Raw genomic sequence first — 21,377 nt, 5'->3', positions numbered from 1 at the left:
TAATACTTTTTGGAAATGCAAATTAAATGATGAAGATACTAAAAGAGACAAATGACAGAATGTTTTAAGATCAGTTTTGAATGTACTTTCACTTAAATATATCTCAGTCGTCAGTTTTTCCAACTTTTTATTGTATAGCAGTACGAAGTTTGACTAATTTTTATCTAAGTTAATAAACACCTAGAGTCCCAATGAACACTCGATCTGTGCTGAAGATACGGTTTCACTTTCTTCTGCAAAAGTATGTGATTTTAATAGATGCAAATGTTTGCAGAACATTATTTTTCCCTAAATCACATAGTTTTAAAGAAACAGTGAAAACCCCGATTTTTGGGGGTCCGTCATGAAAGACGCCTAATATCTCAAAAACTGTGATACTTAGAGGAATAATGTTTCCAGCAAAAGCTTCATAATAAGATTATCTAAAACTTTCTGTAACATACTATAGCTCTATATAATCAAATTAGAAAGTTAAAATTTCCAGCGCCACCTGTGTTTGAGTTCCTAACTAATACTAGCCACCAGTTGTTGCGTCTATTGATATACAGAAACTCTTCCGAAGACGCCATGTTAAAAAAAAACACTATGAAAAGAGTTATTAAAAAAGTTCACAATTTCGAGCAATCAAACCACTGTGCCATGGCACTCTCAATTAGCTCTTTGTAAGAAGAGCTACTTGCTTATGGGCCCTTTTTCAGTTTGAGGATCATCTCACCATTACGGGTGCGTCTGATTTTCTGCACATTTGCACCTAGCTCCTAGAGTTCCGGTTTTATCCGCATGGCTCGCAGAACCTCTTCGTACGTGTCACCGTTAACTTTAGCTGATAGCGCTACGCCCCTATTTCCCCCTTTAATAAACTTTCATTTACCGGGTCTCTTTCTTCATTGGGTTTTTTACCGTCAAGTTACGACGGATCGCGACTGTCTTCTTCGGTGACCTCTTCGTTAGTTTACTGTACGCTAGTGCCGGGTGTGTTCTTGGGTTTCTTAAATCCCCCTGGCCTTGTATTTCCTGGCAAAGAGCTCCTGGCCTCTTCAGCGTGGAGAGAGGCACGGATTCTGCTCGCTGGAGATTTCCTTTGCCCTTGTTAACTTCCCTCACATATGAACTAGGTTTACCGGTGCAGTTTTTGGCACTGTCGCCAGAGGCATCCTGGCTACCGACAGTTCCTTCTCTTCAGTTTTCAGTTCCAAGGTTTTCCATTCATTAATGACCGATCCGAGGACTTCTTGAATTTGAAAATGAGTAACTTAATGTCTTTGTGTACGTTACTTACTTACTTAGGTGGCTTGCCGTCCTAAGACAAAGCCTGTTGAACAAAGTTTCTCCATGTAACTCGGTTGAGGGCTACCGCTCTCCAATTCCTCAGACACCGAGTACTCTCCGCCAGATCTCGCTCCACCTGGTCTAACCAGCTTGCTCGCTGCGCTCCTGGTCATCTTGTTCCTATCGGATTTAAGGCGAACACCATCTTTGCAGGGTAGTTGTCCGGCATTCTTGCAACATGCCCTGCCCATCGTATCCGTCCAGCTTTAGCCACCTTTTGGATACTGGGTTTGCCGAAGAGCTGTGCGAGTTCATGGTTCATCCTTCGCCTCCATACTCCTTTCTCCTGTACGCCGCCGAAGATCGTTCTTAGCACTCGTCGTTCGAAAGCTCCGAGCACTCGCAGGTTCTCCACGGGCATTGTCCATGTTTCATGCCCGTAGAGAACAACCAGTCTATTAAGCGTCTTGTACAGGGTGCACTTTGTACGGGGACTTAGTCTGCTCGACCGCAATTGCTTGTTAAGCCCATAGTAAGCACGACTTCCTCTGATAATACGCCTCCGAATCTCACGGCTGGTATCATTGTCCGCCGCTACCAGTGAGCCAAGGTAGACAAATTCGTCATCTACCTCAAACTCATCGCCGTCGATCAATATACTATTGCCCAAGCGGTGTCGTTCGGCCTCGGTTCCGTTGGCCAGCATATACTTTGTTTTAGACGTATTTACCCAATCTTTTCTGCTTCGCGCTTTAGTCTGGTGTACTGTTCAGCCACCTCCACAGATGTTCTGCCGATAATATCCACGTCATCGGCAAAGCAGACGAATTGACTAGATTTGTTGAATATCGTGCCCCGCGTGTTAATATCCGCTCGGTTCATAACACCTAATAGCGCTATGTTGAACAACAGGCATGAAAGACCATCACTTTGACGAAGCCCTCTGTGTGATTCGAATGAACTTGACAATCCATCCGAATTCCGAACACACCACTGTGTACCATCCATCGTAGATTTAATCAGTTTGATGAGCTTCCTGGGGAAGCTGTTCTCGTCCATGATTTTCCATAGCTCTTTCCGGTCGATGGTATCATATGCGGCTTTGAAGTCAACGAATAAATGATGCGTGGGAACTCTGTATTCACGGCCCTTTTGGAGGATTTGCCGCAGTGTAAATATTTGATCCGTTGTAGACCGACCTTCGACGAAGCCAGCTTGATAAGTTCCCACAAATCTATTCGCAATTGGTGATAGACGGCGGAAAATGATTTGGGACAGCACTTTAAAGGCGGCATTGAAAACGGTGATCGCTCGATAGTTCTCACAGTCCAACTTGTCGCCCTTTTTATAGATCGGGCAAATAACCCCATCTTTCCACTCCTCCGGTAGCTGTTCTGTATCCCAAATTCTAACAATTAGTCGGTGCAGACAAACGGCCAACTTTTAATAAGCTCCGCTCCGATGCCATCTTTTCCAGCTGACTTGTTGTTCTTTAGCTGCATGATGGCATCCTTAACTTCGCCTATCGTTGGGGCTGACACCACTTCACCGTTTGCTGCACCGTCGAAATCGCTTTCCCTGCCGCCATGGTTTTCCGCCTGGGCGCCATTCAGGTGTTCGTCGAAGTGCTGCTTCCACCTATCGGTCACCTCCCGATCGTCCGTCAGAATACTGCCAGTCTTATCCCGACACATTTCGGCTCACTGCACAAAGCCTTTGCGGGATCCGTTCAGTTTCTGGTAGAACTTTCGCGTTTCCTGACAATGATGCAGCCGCTCCAACTTTGATCATTCCTGCTCTTCCAGGTAGCGCTTTTTCTCTCGAAAGATTTGGTTCCGCTGCATCCTCTTCTGTTTGTGTCTTTCCACGTTCTATTGTGTGGCACTGCACATCTTGGCCGCCCGCGCAGCGTTCTCCTCATCCGTCACTCTCCTACATTCATTGTCAAACCAATCGTTCCGCTGATTCCGGGCCACATGCCCGATGGAGCTCTCCGCTACACTGCTGATGGATGTTTTGATAGTGTTCCAACAGTCCTCGAGAGGGGTTTCGTACAGCTCGTCCTCTTCCGGCAGAGCAGCTTCGAGTAAATGCGCGTAGTTTGCGGCGACGTCTGGCTGCTTTAGCCGCGCGAGATCTAACCGACGCTGGCGTCGGTACCGAATGTTGTTCACAACGGAGAGTCTTTTGCGCACCTTAACCATCACTAGGTAGTGGTCCGAGTCAACGTTAGCGCTTCGATAGGATCTGACGTCGATAATGTCTGAGAAGTGCCGACTATCGATCAAAACGTGGTCGATCTGTGATTCTGTCTGATTCGGTGACCCCCAGGTGTACTTGTGATGGATTATGTGCTGGAAAAAGGTACTACGTACGGCCATATTCCCGGAGGCGGCAAATTCGATAAGTCTCAGCCCATTTCATTGGTCCGCTGGTGTGCACTGAACCTTCCAATCACCGGTTTGTATTCCTCCTCCTGGCCGACCTGAGCATTGAAATCCCCGATGACGATCTTAATATCATGTTTTGGGCAGCGGTCGTATTCGCTCTCCAACTGCGCGTAGAATTCATCCTTGTCGTCATCGGTACTTCTGAGGTGAGGGCTGTGCACGTTGATGATGCTTATATTGAAGAATCGGCCCTTGATTATCAAACTGCACATTCGAGGATTGATTGGCCACCACCCAATCACCCGTTTCCGCATGTCGCCCATCACTATGATAGCTGTACCCGGCTCGTGTGTGTTCGTTTACTTTCCTGTCAGCATACGACCTTGGCTTCCACCGGGGTTGGTTACCCGATCTCCACCAAAGTTGCTCGTATCCCGACTGGTACTACGAAGAGGTAGGAATAGGAGTTGCTGAATAAGAGGCTATGTATGAACCTATCTATGGCTATCTATGAACCACTGTAAGGTCTATTTTATGCCTGCACGTGCACAAGGCACCGACGGTACGCATTATTCAGCCGTTTACCAACCAAAAGCACGTTTTTTATCGAGGTAATCTTGCAACTCTTCGACAAGCTTCTTCGCTACCTCCACCTTCGGTAGATTTAGTACCATTGCTGTTGTGGTTGGTGCTACTTTTGATTTGGCTCTTACTGCTTCTCGTGTTGCTGTAGCATTTGCTGAGCAGACAACACTGGCGATAGCCTACATATATTTTTCTCTTGGGAAAGAATAAATGGTTAGTGCGAAAAATATAGAATTGTAGATGTAGATGTAGATGTCCGATATATCGCTATACCAAACATCGATACTTTGGCTTTCGATTTCCATCGCTAATCAAAACTAATCGCGATGATTCAAAATGAAGGCTATTCGTGTTTTATTGCATTCCAGAGATAACAGTAAAAATAGGACCAACATAGACAACCCTCACCCTAGCTTAGCTGCCACTTGTTCTCTTGATAGTTCTATAATAGTTGAATGAATCAAATAAAATATTTATTGGGTACACTAAATCATTGCAATATCCAATGCACGGAAAAAAATTTGCTTTCCGCATTACAATTGGTGAAATTTCAATTTCATGTAATGTTTCAAAAGCAACATTTGCGATCAACGAATTATTTATTTATTTATTAACTTTTTTTATTGGGGCTTTCAACCCCAATTGGTTCGCCCCAATCAATGAATTATAAAACATCGAAAAAAATAACTTCAATACAGTCTTTTTATTCGAATGAATCAAGTAAAAGAAAGACGAAATTAAACTAATGACAGCAGTAAGTAAAATGTTTCAGACGGTACAATGCTTTTTTTATATCATAATAATTAAAGCTATCCACTCATTCGAACGCGAGAAGGTGCGGACGTCTTTGGTACAAAGTGTAACGTTTCCAACTGTTCCAAGAATGCTCAGTAGTGCTGTTCGATATTGGCATAGCTTTCGCCATGCGGGTGGTGAGCGTGTCCCTTGCGCTGTACATGAGGCTGGAATCCGGTTTTATGGTCCGAGCTGTAGTCGACAATGCGGTGCGTTCCATCGGCTTCATCCAGCGTGTACTGTCCCTTGACGTGGTCACCGTCGCGCTTTTCCCACTGGCTCTTATGATCCTTAGTGTGGTAATCCTTGACACCGTATTCGTACTTGTACTTCGGATAGGTGTGATAGTCTTCATGGTGGCCTTGATCTCCTCCGTAGAACTGGGCAGAAGCAACGACGGCCAAACAGGCAACCAGAACGATGATCTGTCAAAGGCATGATGAGATATTTTGTGTAAATGGGATAAACACCGTTAAATAAACAAGTTTACCTTAAACATTTTGGATCTCCTGTTTTGGGTTTTAACCACACTGTTCGAACTCTAAGTAGTGACTGATACTGGATTCACTGAATCGGAGAACTTTTATATGCACCAAAATTGCGCTCTTCGGTGTTGTTTTGGTGATCGTTCAATTTTGCCGATTTTTAGCGTGCAATCAAATCATATACACAGCAAGCAGATGATTTCTTTATTCCGATTCCGTTCCGATATAATTTACCTTTTACTTCCTTCGTGCAATAACATAGTAGATTAATTTGTGCAGCGTTGTGCTATCATATATCACGCTATCCAATGGAATAATTGAATTTTTAACCCCATAAGTTCTAACATAAACCACATATTTTAACGGCGAAGCACTGGTTCAATTGCTAATTTCGCATCAGATATCTACTTTGAATCATTTAGGTTGCTTCTGATTGACCTAGCATGTCAAATTGAAATATGTACTCTCCCCTTTTCCTACAATGCAGCAAACTTGCGTTTGAATTTTACTGCACGACATGCGTTCATTTCGCCTTAGACAGTTGCTCAAAATAGCGACCCACCTTGGAAGTACTACTTTGAAGCTAAGTTAGTATGATATCACGACAGCATAAAGCATCATGCAAACCGAATGTGCTGCTATTGCTAGGTCCATTCGGCTACGATGCATTCTCCTGAGAAATAAGCCAGCCGCAAAATTAAATCACGATTTCTTTCTGCTGAACCTACATGCAGCCATTTATCAGACAATCACTTTCAATTGTTCCGTGTCCCATACCAAACAGGAGGAAACAACATGGGACATGAGAAAGTGAAAACCAAAAGACCGACAAGACAGGAGATAAATTGTTGCTTACTTCGTAAGGACACGACACTTGCCGGAGAGTAACACGCTGGGTTGGGGCCGTATTTGTAACTGAAAGGTTACAAATGTGCCACACGATGTATACACAGATACTACATCGTCTTGGGTGACAATGGAAAAATAGTCACTACATAAAAATTCTTAAGGTATGAACCATAGAAAGTTAGAGATTTAATAAATCTCAAAGAAATATCTGCAAGCTCATCTCTACCGTTATAATTATTAACAGACATGATATATAGAATCAGTTCACACGTATTTTTTGTTCGTTTAACCATATTATGCCCACTGGATGAACTTTTGCGAGCCGTTGTGCAACGGTGGCAGCGGCAGTGGCGCGTAACGCAGTCACAATCATTACTCACTGTAGTGAATCCTGGCGGATCTGCTTGCGGGCACGAACGTACATGGCGCTTGCGATGAGCCCCACCACCAGCACCAAGCCGAGAGCACAAGCGGCGGCACCGAGTAAGGCGGGTCCCTGTGGTGGAGCTATTTCTGCCGCTGGGAGTCGGTGTCGCGGTGGGAAGATGCCTGAAATTAAAAGAAAGCACATAAGCAGACAAACGGTGTTAAGGAAAAACAGCATGCTCGGGAGGTAAGACCTGGGTAAGACGGCAAAAAGTGAGAATTAATGTTCAATTAGGGAACAACGACTGAAGTCAAATGAGGAAGTGTTCTCGGAAGATGCGGGTGGCAAATTTATTCGATGGGTGGTACTGGAAGTTTTGGCTGCGCTCGGCTGGGTGGATGCTTTCCGTACCGCCAGGGTGCTTTATTAACCGCACGAACACAAATTAATAAAAATGCAAAGGCGCGAGCTCAGCAGCGATGCTCACAGTCTATCGTGTGGTTGCTGATGAATTTTCGTAAATTAAATAACGAAGTTTTAACGTTAGGCATTACACTTCAATGTTGAATGACAAATTTCGCACCAACTTAACCATTAATTTATCTGATTAATCAAATTTTCATGCATCGTTTATCCAAAATTAGTTTAGACCAATTGTGGAATGCGACCGACAATTTTTTGTTTTTATTGCAAAAATAAAATAACTCTAAATATGTAACTATTTGTTACGATCCATTTCTAGAAAAGAGATAAAATAGTTCTTTCTCCTTAAGAAGGCTATCTTATAACAAAATTAAACTTAGAAATGAAAAAAAATGACAAGTTCAAAACAAAGGTAAAACTATTTCAAGTCCCGAAAAGAGTATTTTACTCGGTCCCGGACCACGCTAATCGCTAATTTCCGAGCCGTCTCAGAAGTCGTAAGTCATCTTTGACCAGGTCGAGCCATCTCGCACGTTGGGAACTTCTGGTTTTGGTGCCGGTAGGTTGTTGAAGAGATCCGTTTTCGTCGTGCGTCATCTTCGTCTTCAGTCATCTTCGCAACGTGGCCGTAACCTGCTGACTTTCGACGGATGTATGACGATGGACTGTTCAAGCAGTGTTTGTAGCTCAAAATTCATATGCTTTCGTCCGCATCAGCACCGTCCGCTTGAACGCAGCAAAGACACGCATGTCCTCCATGGACAGCATCCCAGCTTCAAATCCATAAATAACTACTGGTCTAATAAGGAAGGTGTACATTGTCGGGCGCGTGGGAGGCGCATGTTCGTCTTCTTTGAGCATCTACCTTTCATCTATTTGATGTTCAATGCATTTATTTTTAGCTCAATTTTTAGCGCTGCAAGCTACTGGCTATAATATCAAAGGCATCCCGTTTAATGGAGTTAGCTCTTGCTGCAAATCGTGCTTTTCGGTTCGATGCTCGCTCTTTGGATCACCCCCTCAAGAGCTATATTAAAAAGTATGCAGGATAAGCCATCACGTTGTTTCAACCCTTGTTGCGTCTCGAAGGCACTCGAGATTGTACCAGAGATGCACACGAAACACATCATTCGTTCAGTCATGTCAATTTTTCCATAGGCTCATTTTTGTGCGTCGTCTGCCATAGCTAGCCTTTATTTTTTTTACGACCTTAGAAGATACGGTACTATCAGACATCTGAGAAGACATCTCAGGGAGTGGGGTTTAGGTATCCCGACCCCCTAATGGGGCGTGAGGATCCCGACCCACTAAACCCCTACTCGAGTCTCTAGCCGCAATCCCCTCTGGCACCACCTTATCGGTATTATTTTAGGGAGGGGCTATTGTGCTTAACGCACCCTTTTAGATAACTACAGGGCTATGGTAGTTAGGCTGTTTATTCGTCGTTGATCGGGTCTCCAGCGGTTTTGTAGCTCAAGTACAATCTGGGTAGCAGCCGCATTGACCGCTCCCCAGACGGCCGAGCTAAAACACATCGTTTGGACTAAGTTATCCGGAATAGTGTCCTGTCCGCTCACTGCCTGCATGTTGCTTCTCGCGCCTACGAAACGAGGGCATATAAAGAAAACATGTTCTGCAGGTTCTGCAACCATGCCCTGACAAAATCTGTGTCAGATGGAAGTTGACTTCGCCGTGGCGCCTGTCGACCCACCCGGATACGTCAGGGATAAGTCGATGTGTCCACCGGCCTTTTGTGGAATTAGACCATGCCCGCTGCCATGTGATCATCAAGGTCGATCTTGTGGTACTCCGCATGCCACTAGTTCCACGTTGGTTGAGGCACTCTACATCCTGGCTGATGATGATGCCAACAGGTATCATACCCGTTAAGACGCAGATTGCGTCATGTGAAACTGTGCGATGCACGCTCGCCGCTCTCAAGCATATGAGACGATAGGTACCTTCCAGCTTACCTAGGCAGCTTTTAGTTCCTAACGGCGATGACCACGCCGGCCCGCCATACCTAAGTATGGACTGGACCACGTTGGCTAATAGCCTTCGCTTGCTGCCATATACCGCAGAGCTATTAGACATCATACGAGACAATGCCGAAATAGCTACGGAAGCTTTCTTGTAGACATAGTCGACGTGGCTCCCGAACTTGGGCTTGTCGTCGACCATGACTCCCAGGAGTTTTAAGGACCGCGTTGACGAAATATGCAGTCCCCGACGCTGATCTTTGCTTGCTGCCCCGACTTGCGGTTGTTCACCACGATAACCTCCGTTTTATGATGCGCTATCTCCAGTCTCCTGGAGCGCATCCAATCTTCAACAATACTTATAGAGTGGGTGGCCGTCAACTCAAATTCTCTGATAGATTCACCGTAGACTTCTAAGGTGATGTCGTCCGCAAACCCGACAATCACAACCCCTACCGGGAACTTTAGCTTCAACACCTTGTCATACATGACGTTCCACAACACCAGGCCCAGCATGGAACCTTGCGAAACCCTTGCGGTGATTGAAACGCACTTCTGACCCTCCTCCGTGTTGTAGCATAGCACACGATTCTGGAAGTAATTTTCCAGAATCCTGTACAGCGACACCGGCACTTGGACGTTTCGAAGCGAGACGGCTATGGAGTCCCAAGTAGCGCTATTAAACGCATTTCTCACGTCGAGCGTGACAACTGCGCAATAGCGGATACCAGTTTTCTTGCGCTGGATTGCCACCTTGGCTGTCTTAGTGACAGACAAGATGGCATCCACTGTTGATTTGCCCTTTCGGAAGCCGAATTGGTTCCTTGACAGACCGTTTGTACCCTCAGCGTACAGTACGAGTCTGTTAAGGATAACCCTCTCCAGCACTTTGCCAGCAGTATTGAGCAGGCAGATCGGCCTAAATGACGAGGGGACTCCCGGAGGTTTTTCCAGCTTCGGCAATAGGGCCAAGTTCTGTCGCTTCCATCTGTCCGGGAAGTGGTCATCTTCCAGGCATCTACTCATTACTGCCCGGAATTATTCAGTAGTCTCCAAAATAGCCGCTTTAATGGCCAAATTCGGAATTCCGTCTGGTCCCGGTGCCTTGCTCGCCTTTAGGGATTTAGCGATCTCAATGAGTTCCTCGTTCGTAACCGTCGCTTCCTCCCCGACCTCTAAACCGCCATCGCCCACGTTACTTTGGATGTTCGGCATGGAGGCCAACCATCTTACGCTAGGGTCTGAGATACTGGAACGTCGGCCGTGGGATGACTCGGCGGCCTGGGACTGGGACCAGGGCCTTGGCTCGTGGCGCGGAAAAAGGCCCTCGATGATCCGCTCCAACATCTCTGGTGATCGCTCTGTGGGCGCCATCACGCCCTTAGTCTTTGCCATTACGTCTCTGTAGGCGTCACCCCAGGGGTTCGCATTGGTATTAGCACATAACCTTTAGAAGCAGGCTCGTTTACTAGCTTTTATCCCACTCTTAAGCGCTGCGCAACAGGTGCTACTCGACATTCAGCACTACCTTCGTCCGAACGAGCTCTTTGCATAATTCTCCTCGCAGTAAGCCGGTGACCTCCCATACCTAGGTCGGCGCCCAGCACGCCACAACCACCGGCCTTAGACCAGTCAGCACTACTGATACTCGGTCTACCATATTATAGGCTCCACCTCTTGCGCTTTTTCAATCACATAACAGTTCGATAAAGGTAACTGATGTGAACTTTTACCATATTTGAATGTTTCAATTATAGTTGCGTAACCCTTCATGCAACAAATGGTGCTGCTTGGGTACTCTCCAGATTTCTTAGATACCTTATGATTCTTGTATGTCTTTACGGAGGTCCTGACCTTGATTCACTGAATTATCGCAATGCTTCTTTAAAGTATTTTACCTAATAAGGCGTTGTTACCAATCGGCGTCGTTTAATATGAGTTAATATTACTTCAGAATATACCGGGGGCTAACTGGAGCCAGATTTTCTTTCGGACCAAGGCAGATCCTTCAAGGATAACTCTTCTTTATTTTCCGATGATATTTTTACGCTTGTGTGGTGCACTTTAAACCGTTGTGCGATTTGGTTGATAAAAAACACCGTTTTCAGTGCACCAAGTGTGCAAAATTTTGTTTTCTGGTTTCAAGATCAATCCGAGGCATAGCGAAAATTAAAAAATAATCGAAACAAATCGATTGCACAACTCTTTTTAGATATTTAAACAAACTTTTGCTTGCACGCACATAAAAATTACTTCACCCATTTTTGAGTAAAATCATTTTAAAAGTTGCTAATTACTTTTCGATACAGTCCTTATATTCATAAAAACAGATCTACGTTTAGAAAAACTAAGTGATTTTCATAAAGCAGATAAAAGATAAAGTCATAAGTTGATCAAACATAATTTTCCAGATAATCGAGATATTATGAAAATTTGATAATTGAGATAAATTTGAAACTCTTCGTTGTCTTCTATTATTGATTCGTTTATGGAATATCAGAGAAATCGTTTCTCACGATTTTTTTTACCACGATCAATCAAAGCATTTCGATATTTTTTATGCGAGATAATTGTATCACAATTTTGTTTACTTACAGTGTGACACGCATATATTCGATAAAAAAATCATTTCATGCTTGCAATGGCATATACAATTTAAACAATCAAACTAATACTATGTGTGTGTCATCATGACTTAGGTCTTACTTGACGTAGTTTCATTTTCGTATTGTGTCTCGTTCGGTGTACACGCACTAATGTTCGAGTTACGGTCGTTGATAATAAATAAAGTTCGAAACGGTGCTGCATGCAGCACTATTTTTCGTGACCTCAAACATCTCGACATAAAAAGAGGATTTGTCGAGACAGGATCTGTTGAAAACCGCAAAAAACCAGAAGAAAACGAAGGGCTAAAACTGCGGAGGTCAAAATAGTTGTTCGATAGTAAATTCGTCGCAGTTGCGACCGGTCCGCACGAAACATGGCAGTTGAGCTGAATATCAACAGGAAATCTCTTTGGCGAGTTTTGAAAATGGATCTGGATATCAAAGCATTCAAAAAACGTGAAATGCATGGATTAACGGAAGCAACAAAAAAACGGCAGGAAAGATGCAAACTGCTGCTTTGTCGTCACGGTGTTTCAGTAGTGATCTCTTCTGATGAGAAGTTTTTTGGTCATCAATCACCGTATCAAAAGGAATGATCTCCAAGTTTTCCTGATTTGCATCTCTGTATTTTTGTGTATGGGGATGCATGCAGCAGAAGCTCAAGGATTATAAATATCACAATTTGGATGAATTTAAGTTAGTTATCAACAAGATATGGGATGACATTCCGATGGAAGCAGTGCGTTCCGAATGTAACGACTTCAAAAAGCGTTTGAAGCGTGTTACCCAGGCTAAAAACGATTCGATAGAGCAATGATTGTTTGTTGCGTTCTGTATCTATTGTACCATCCGTACTCTACCCTAACCATGCACAACATCATGTAAATAAATATTATGCAACAAGCAAAACAAAACAGACAACTCCGATCGTATTGAGACACACGGCGGGCACCGAACGCAAGCACCAGCGCCATGCATACACTTCACAAGTGCACGCATTTTGCTGAGCTGGCTCTCCGACCTGTCGGTGGCCTATGTGACTCGGTGTAAAGACTCGAATTACAATTCCAGAACCGAATGTATCGAACAAAGAATCTTTCTGTCCCAGTAGTCTATCTCTTTTTAACTTTAAGAATGCATTTAGAATAAGGAAAATATCGATATGCATTACCGATATTTTCCACCAAAATTTAGCTATAAAAGCAAACCTTTCGGATAATAAACCAAGCCATTTCGACTTCAGACTTTGTGCGTTTAATGCGACCCCAATCGGGCTATCGCTAACTAAAGAACTTAGTCCCTCAAGCAACCCCGAGATCAGTTGATCTGCCACGGGCTATTGCTTAAAGTCCAAAGGCTAAAGTATATTTCAAATAACCGTCCGCGCCAACAGTGCTGTTATATGGCGACACGTGACGCTTAACTTGCAATTTTCGGAAACAAGTGCGTGATGTTGCTGATTCATGCAACGGAACCAGCCAAGACCTCACCCACGATACGACAACGGAAAAACGACACCACACGACCGAAACCACTGCAGGCGCGATAATTACAACAGGAGAAATAACCCTCCTTGGCTGCAATGAAATATAACACGACACTGGACAGTTGTTTCTGTATGAACAACTTTCGTGACATGGAGTAACTGGACCCTGTACAACAACAATTACGTTAGTCGATTCAGCCAAATCATCAGCTGATACACATATAGGCAGATTCATCATTATGGTTACAACCACGAATTAACTATAAGACAACAACATGAACCCGAAAGAAGAAGAAGTCTACGCGGAGCTAGGAAAACTCTTCGAAGACATACTAGACGAGCTTGGAAAAGAGAATCCAAAGCAGCAATCATGGACCAACACAGAACCGGCACACGACAAAGCACACGAGTGAATATGAATTATGCGTGAGTGAAATTCTTCTTATTATTGTATAAATTTTTTTTATATCTAAACTTTTTTAATTAAATGGATTAAAGTGAATTAAAATTAAAGTAATTTTTTTTAAGAGTATAGATATTTAATTTTTATAAAGAAATTTTTTTATTAAAGTTTGAATTTTGAATTTTTATCAAATGAATTAAAATAAATTAAAAAGTTAAAATAATAAATAATTAAATTTGTAGCATACAACTGCCTTGAAAAAACGAGACTTATATTTTTGCAATATGATTGATTAAATAAAATAAAATTACATTATGAATATATGAAAAATATTAAATGGAGAGGCCTAAATCATGAGTGACCCAGAATAGCTCAGCGAATGCATAAATTTTACTATAAATTTTTTTTTCAGCTTACATTATTTTTAATTGAAAGCATAACATACAATTTAATTTATAAATGGTTAACACTAGAACCATTTACAATTTTTATAATGGATAACAATAGAACCATTGACAGTAAGGAAATTCTCAGTAAGCCAGAATGCAATTTGCAATCAAGTTAGCCAGAAGGATTTCCCGAAATATTAATGTAGGGGAACAAGGGGTAAGAAGGCCCGGCGGGGTAAGAGGGACCACATCGATTTCGTCAAGAAATCCTTAAATTTTCTTCAAATGCCCCAGTATGTTTTGTTTATTAGCCTATCTAAACACTTTCGAGACAACCTGTGGCACTCGGCCGTATCCAACGTCAAAACTAGAATCAAAATAAACTTTTCGTTCGCAGTGTCTTCATGCGATATAATTTCAGCAGCAACAAATTAAGGGTTTTCAGCAAAAAAAGCTATGTATTTTGTCGTTTCTCTTACCACTGACTTTAATTGGGCGATTCTTGTTCTGTGTGTGGCGGAAAAGGTATATAAAATAGTACGGATTGAGAGATAAAAGCAAAATACTGTAAATTGTTAACTAGGGGTAAGACGGGCCATTTTTCACGGGGTAAAAGGGCCATACGTTATAGTGCTCATAATTGCCTAAAGTTTTTTTGTTTAGTGTCTTAATAGATTTTAAAAATATTGAATGGAAAAACCAAGTTTTTTCCTGTTAAATTTGACTAACTATTTTATTATTCTGACAGATACGCATTTCGTTTACGATTTGTAGGCTTCATCAGTGTCTTTTTCGAAATAGAGTACACCTGTAATAAAAATTATCCCTGAATCTGAGATCATCCTGTCTAACACAGAGCCTCCCACGTCAAAAGAAGCCAACAAGTGCCATTCGAATAACACAATCAATGTAAATTTGGATCTAACGGATCGAACGATGATTCCAATTCACTTAACAGCTCATTTAATGTGTCGCCTTCTTTGCCTTCACCTAAAGTGAAGGGTATTCAAAGAGTAAAGGTCCTGCTGACAAATCAACAAAAATAAGGCCAAGAAAAGAGTAAATAAAAACCAGTGGCGTAAAATAACGTCTACTCTTATTTTCAAAATTGAACTAGTAGTAAAATTCCTTCTTTTAGCGGGTGTCTAAATTAAACTATACCTTCTTTTAGCATGTACCTAAAAACCGCTTAAGAACTTGTTCTTACTTAGTTAATAATATTGAAATTGTGTTTACAACTCAAAGAAACCTTTCAATCTGCCACAATCTGCCTTACTCCGCCATGGTCCGTCTTACCCCTTTGGTGGTCCTTCTTACCCCGCCTGGTTGTGAACGAGTAATTTTTAGACGTTTCGAAAATTGATGAAAAATCACGGAAAAATAGACTAATTAATTCTTTATATAACTTTTAATGGTAGATAAATGAATGCATTTCCATGTGTGGAACAAGAAAAGGTGAATTTTCGTACACATTTTATGCTAGCAATTTATTCGCTTAGGGGGGCCGTCTTACCCCGTCTTCCCCTATAACCACTAACGTGGATTTCCCTAAAGCTCTCCTTGCACATTAATAAGGAAATTGCAAAAATTTCTGATCCCAGTGCGGAGACAGTCCTAATTATTTAACCAATCCACCTTACTGCACGCTATAAGGAAATCGTAAAATTACCATTTCCAGTGCGAAGGTCGATTTATTTATCCTACCCAACAAACAATTCCCTTTCCCGTACTTGATGCACATAAAAAGGAAATCGTCACAGTACCATTACCAGTGCCAAGACACTTACTAATAGCTGAGCGAACAGGCTAAAAATCCTCAGCATTCCCCTAACCACTTTTTGAACCTTTTTTTTATTATTTTTACTCCACAACTTTTTATTTTAAAGAGCTACGCAAATAAGCCAAGCCTGCCTTGTCATGCGAAAAGGCTAAAAATCCATGACAATGGCATAGATTATAGGAAAACGAAAAATAAAAAAAATTATACCTGGGAGCATATATGATGAGAAAAATATTGGCTCATACTACGGTATCGAAGCATGACTAAGAAGTGAATAATAAAATTTTAGCCCCAGATGCCCGGGATGTAACAATCAACGCTGACATTAGTGTCCGTTGAAAAATATTGTTGTTAAATACTAGTTAAGGCACAGGCTCTAGCGCTCGTGACCTATAATGGATTTTTTTTCCCCGGATGCCTGGCACACAGATGACCAGATGTATTAAAATATAATGGAAGTCAATCAAGGTTGCTCTTCTGAAGAAATCGCAAAGAAAGATTGCTATCTCTGTAGACCTCTAAAATGAGGCCAAAACTAATTTGCCGAAATAGTATATTGTTTCAATTCAAAAAGCTACTGGGTACGATGATAGAAGGTTTTCATTATTATTTGTCAAGAAATGAATTGTATTAAATGAAAATTTATATTTTATCATACATTAATTTTTTTGGGCAAAACAATGTTAATAATTAGTTCTAAGAAGTAGTAAAAATCCAAAATTGCGAATACTGTACACAAAATAGGTTAATTAAAATGTGAATAATAACAACTACTTTTATATAGTGACATCATATTTAATCAAATTGTTTTTTGTAAATTTTTTTTAGAAATACCTTATAATATTTTTTTTATCAATTATAATTATCTCATAGTGACAAGCAAAACATATTATAAAAACAAAAAAAAAATCAAGAACAAAAAACATTTCAAAAATCACAAATTTGTAAAGGCATCTGGGACAGCTATATTTTTTTCTGAATAATTACGTTTCACTTCATTATTCAAAAAAGGGGGGAGGTGTACCATCCGTACTCTACCCTAACCATGCACAACATCATGTAAATAAATATTATGCAACAAGCAAAACAAAACAGACAACTCCGATCGTATTGAGACACACGGCGGGCACCGAACGCAAGCACCAGCGCCATGCATACACTTCACAAGTGCACGCATTTTGCTGAGCTGGCTCTCCGACCTGTCGGTGGCCTATGTGACTCGGTGTAAAGACTCGAATTACAATTCCAGAACCGAATGTATCGAACAAAGAATCTTTCTGTCCCAGTAGTCTATCTCTTTTTAACTTTAAGAATGCATTTAGAATAAGGAAAATATCGATATGCATTACCGATATTTTCCACCAAAATTTAGCTATAAAAGCAAACCTTTCGGATAATAAACCAAGCCATTTCGACTTCAGACTTTGTGCGTTTAATGCGACCCCAATCGGGCTATCGCTAACTAAAGAACTTAGTCCCTCAAGCAACCCCGAGATCAGTTGATCTGCCACGGGCTATTGCTTAAAGTCCAAAGGCTAAAGTATACTTCAATAAACCGTCCGCGCCAACAGTGCTGTTATACTATGGGTAAACAACTTCTAAAACTAAAATTCGAAATAAAGCATTTATTTACGAAAATATATGAATTTTTTTTCGAATGTATTGTGTCACATTGTACAGTAAAATAATACGATCGCTGCGATCAAATTTGATACTTTCAACAGTTTTTCAAGGAAGATAGATGGATGCACCTACTCGTGATAAATCACAAATGGCAATTCGTAATTAAACTTGAATGAAATTCGAATTGAACTGCATTCGAATCAGAACTGACCTTCCTTCCCACCGTAATAAACCAAACTGCCGCAGAAACCTATCCCAATCAAATGTTATCCGCACAGCATGACAGCAAATAAAACGTTCAGTTCTGCGTAGAGATACTACACGCGAGTGAATCCGTCGTCGCCGGTACAACAGGATATGCGAGCATGGCGTGTTATCATTCCTTTGCTTTCTACTATCAGACTTCCACTTCACCCATCTACTCGACTAGGGATTCTCACGCAAAGTTGCTGTAATATTGATATCACCAGGCCGGGAAATGCTAAACGTTTTGACTGATCCTAACCCAACGCACGGTCGGTCGGTCGGGTGGCTGGTTGAGGCGAGAAGCGCATATGGAATTGGAAAATAAACTCTGACTCCACCGTACCGTACCGATTGAAAAACGGCAAGAGAAAAAAACACATTTCGATTCCATTTCCATTTCAAATGATGACATGTGTGAAGAGAAGGTGCTTGTTGGTGAAAACACAGTTTGATCAACGACTGGAAGAACGACAACAGAAGTGCTGGAGGACGATTGATATTCTCTTCATTCGTGAAGCGATAAGCTATCAGCTATGGAAATGGTATTTCGATTCTCCAGTGGTGTTACGTGCAATTTTCACAAGCTATTTGTATACAAGGTTTTCATTAGAAAATGAGGGTTTTGAATAGGGAATAACTATATAAAGCTGAGTTTATTTCCTGTATACGGCTTGCCTTAAAACGTCTCGTTTGAAAAAGACCACAAATTAGGCTTGTCGAGTTGACAGCAAAGCAGAAATTGAAATTTTAATGAAACATTTCATGCTAAAAGTGCATTTCACTAATATGTACCCCGCTTCCGATGGAACCACCCTGCCGCAGTTTGGCATCGAAAAGAAATAAAGATAATGAAGTGGAATGTGCTAGGTTGAGGGACGGAAATCGTTGTGGGCGTGTGTGACATCTGTTGGCATCAAAAATATCGATCAGCCAACAACGCTAGCGCCCGGTGTGTGTGTGTTTGGGTGCAGCGTGAAAGTGCCACCCTCATCCTCCGATTCTGTGTGCCTGACATCCGCTCCTGGGAGCAATTTGCATTCATTTCAGGGAACGACATGTAGACAACATTCAGCTGAAAGCTTTTGCCGATCAAGCTGCCTTCCGGAACATACCGAAAAAACCACCACTATTCGATTTTAAAAAGAGCACTCACCTTTAATGCAAATTTTATTTCGTTTGATTATCAATTTTGTATCGTTTTGCTTCGGTGGTCCTTCGACATGGAGGTGAATCCCGACCGGCACCTCTTTCGACACATTGCCAGAACACAGCAGATGAACCGTGAACGTCTCTACCGTCCTCGGTATGATACCGCTGCTCGGGATGTTCAGCTCCGGATGCTGCAGGGCGCCCTCGTTGTCGTCATAGTGGACCGATATCGTGTACGGAAGCTGCAAGTAGATCGAGATTGACAAGATAGAGAAAATAGAGTGTTTGTGGTGTGTGCTTTTGGTTAGTGCTGGAAATTGGAAAATGTTCAGCCAGAATGATTGTACTTTGTGAGACAGGATTAATTGCAGCTTTGAGCTGGAGAGCAGTTTGAGTGACGGTTTGTGTTGCCGCTAGTGGAAGGAGATTAGATGATGTATCGTGTATGATGATAAAACGTATTATGAAGCAATTTATATGCTCCGTTCTGACGACGTGGATTGTTCATTTGCAAAACGTTCACACTAAAGGACCTGCTTATCTCTGAGAAGATGTAATTGGATAGATAATGCGTAGGTATCATTAGTGTCTATTGGTTGTTGGAATTCAAAACCGTATCTACAAACAACAATTGCTGAAACGCAAAGAAAGCTCGTTTTGATGACACATAACATACGGGTGTTTAATGACGTTTTTTAACCTTTATAGTGAAACAAACATTTTTTTTTTAGTTTTGCAGAGAACCATTTTCACTAGCCTGTTGTTCAATATTCTTGTGACGTGCACAGCCCACCGTAAACGACCAATTTTCGAGGTATACAATACATAGGGTTCTTCTAGGAGGTAGTATAATTCATGGGTTTGTTCGATTTCTTCATGTCAATGAACTGATGCAACTTTGCACAACCATTTTTCCTACTCTGAAAGTGAAATTACTTTCCAATCGTATAAAAACAGGCAAAACAATGATATAATGGATTAAACTTAACTAAACAATAGGTAAATATTTCTTCTTTAAAAAGGCATTGGTTACAAATGTTTATGTTAACAAACAAGTGCGTTAAAGCTGTCAAAAGCGCGATGCGCGGAAGTGTTGCAAGCAAACCCCGGTGTTGCAAGTTTCCCCGAATGACGGTAATCAATTTCTACTCGCTTGTAGATGGCGTGCAATACCTTCGATTCATAGCACCGTAAGGCCTTCGCGAGCATAATACAGGGCTCGTACCCGCAGAGGACTACCGATCAGTATTTTGCAGATAATCAACTTCGTGGTTCGGCAAACTATACTCAACAAGAGGTGTCTTCCGGAGTCCAAAGTTAGCATGATTTCCTGCCATAATGCATCTTCGTATTTCTTTGCTGGTAACGTAAAACGGGGTAACATTAATCATTGGGGGTAACATTAGGCAGCTAGATAACCCGCAATCTGCCGAGAACAACGTGCGAATAACTCGCGACCTCGAAGACTCGAAGGTTGGAGTAGAATGCATTCGGACATCGAACAGGCCACTTCCGGGACGCCAGACCAAAAACCCTCAAGAACGCAAAATGATTGGTTTACGGGAAACGTCAACAAGCGGTGGAGAAGAAAAAAAAATGGCTTAGACAAATTATCTGACCATTTCGACTAGCGACAACTTGGCCAAATCCCGGTGAGCAAGTAGCCACGACTCTGAGTAGTCAAAAGCACCAAAACGGAGTCAGAGATCGTGAAGAATTCGAAAAACTATTCCGAGCTAATGACACACACAAGGGTTGGGTATTCGGTTTTGGCTGTCTCAAAATAGTATCAAAACGATGGTTTGTTGTAAATCCGACGTTTCGGCCGTTGATTTCGGCCTTTTTCAAAGGATATCTACGAAAAATTTGGTTTATTGACAACATGTAACATGTAAGACTGCAAAAGCCGAATACCCAACTCAAATACCATCAACAGTCGAAACCAATACGATAAGACACACACAAGTGTAAGAGAAGGATAACCAAATCTGTCAAGACAACACACCAAAACCTGACATGTGTAGGGAATTGAAGGGAATCTTATCATAAATGGAGTGACGTAGCCGACCCATGAAAGGAGTTCTCCGATGAACTCCTCAATGACTAAGTTTTAGAAGGATGTGAAACGGAAGTTACCCTGGAAGTGCGCATGGAAGTTAGCAATGTCCCAGCACCTGATCTCCAAGATGCCAAACGAGAAATCGGATTGCTGCAGACCAACAAAGCCGCCGCTAAGGATCTTCTACCATGGCAAGAAAACACTGTCAACGGCTTTACACATGGTAATTTCCAAGAAATGGACGGTAGTGGCTTGTCCCATCTACAAAAAGGGAGATCGGCTCGACTGCTTCAACGAGTGTGGCATAACGCTGGTAAACGGCGCTTACAAGGTAGTCTCCCAGATCCTGTTACAACAGCTGCCATAGAAAGCACATGGTTCCGTTGGAAATTATCGGGCGGGTTTCATGGGTGCTCGCGCAACTGCGAAATAAATTTTTACCATCCGACAGATCTTGCTAACATGCAGGAAGACGTTTTACTTCGAACACGCAT

General features: G+C 42.1%; 2 protein-coding genes across 2 annotated transcripts in view; both read right to left on the bottom strand.

Moving 5' to 3' along the window:
• LOC128736154 (tyrosine-protein kinase Drl) overlaps positions 1–21,377 on the bottom strand; it is a 180,677-nt gene that overhangs the window by 82,598 nt on the left and 76,702 nt on the right. Inside the window, exons 3-4 of the mRNA XM_053830634.1 lie at positions 18,829–19,066; positions 6,754–6,922 (exon numbers count right to left, since the gene is read on the bottom strand). Of these exons, the coding sequence (XP_053686609.1) occupies positions 6,754–6,922; positions 18,829–19,066 (407 nt within the window). The remainder of the gene's footprint in view (positions 1–6,753; positions 6,923–18,828; positions 19,067–21,377) is intronic.
• Positions 5,132–5,547, bottom strand: LOC128738292 (cuticle protein 19-like). Its single transcript, XM_053833312.1, has 2 exons — positions 5,530–5,547; positions 5,132–5,464 (listed from the first exon to the last, which is right to left on the bottom strand). The coding sequence occupies exons 1-2, from the start codon at positions 5,536–5,538 to the stop codon at positions 5,132–5,134; spliced, it is 342 nt and encodes a 113-aa protein (XP_053689287.1). The 5' UTR covers positions 5,539–5,547.

The sequence above is a fragment of the Sabethes cyaneus genome, chromosome 2 (assembly GCF_943734655.1).
Source record: "Sabethes cyaneus chromosome 2, idSabCyanKW18_F2, whole genome shotgun sequence".
NCBI classification, from domain to species: domain Eukaryota; kingdom Metazoa; phylum Arthropoda; class Insecta; order Diptera; family Culicidae; genus Sabethes; species Sabethes cyaneus.
Note: the sequence above shows the minus strand (reverse complement) of the source record. Positions and strands in the feature narration are given on the sequence as shown.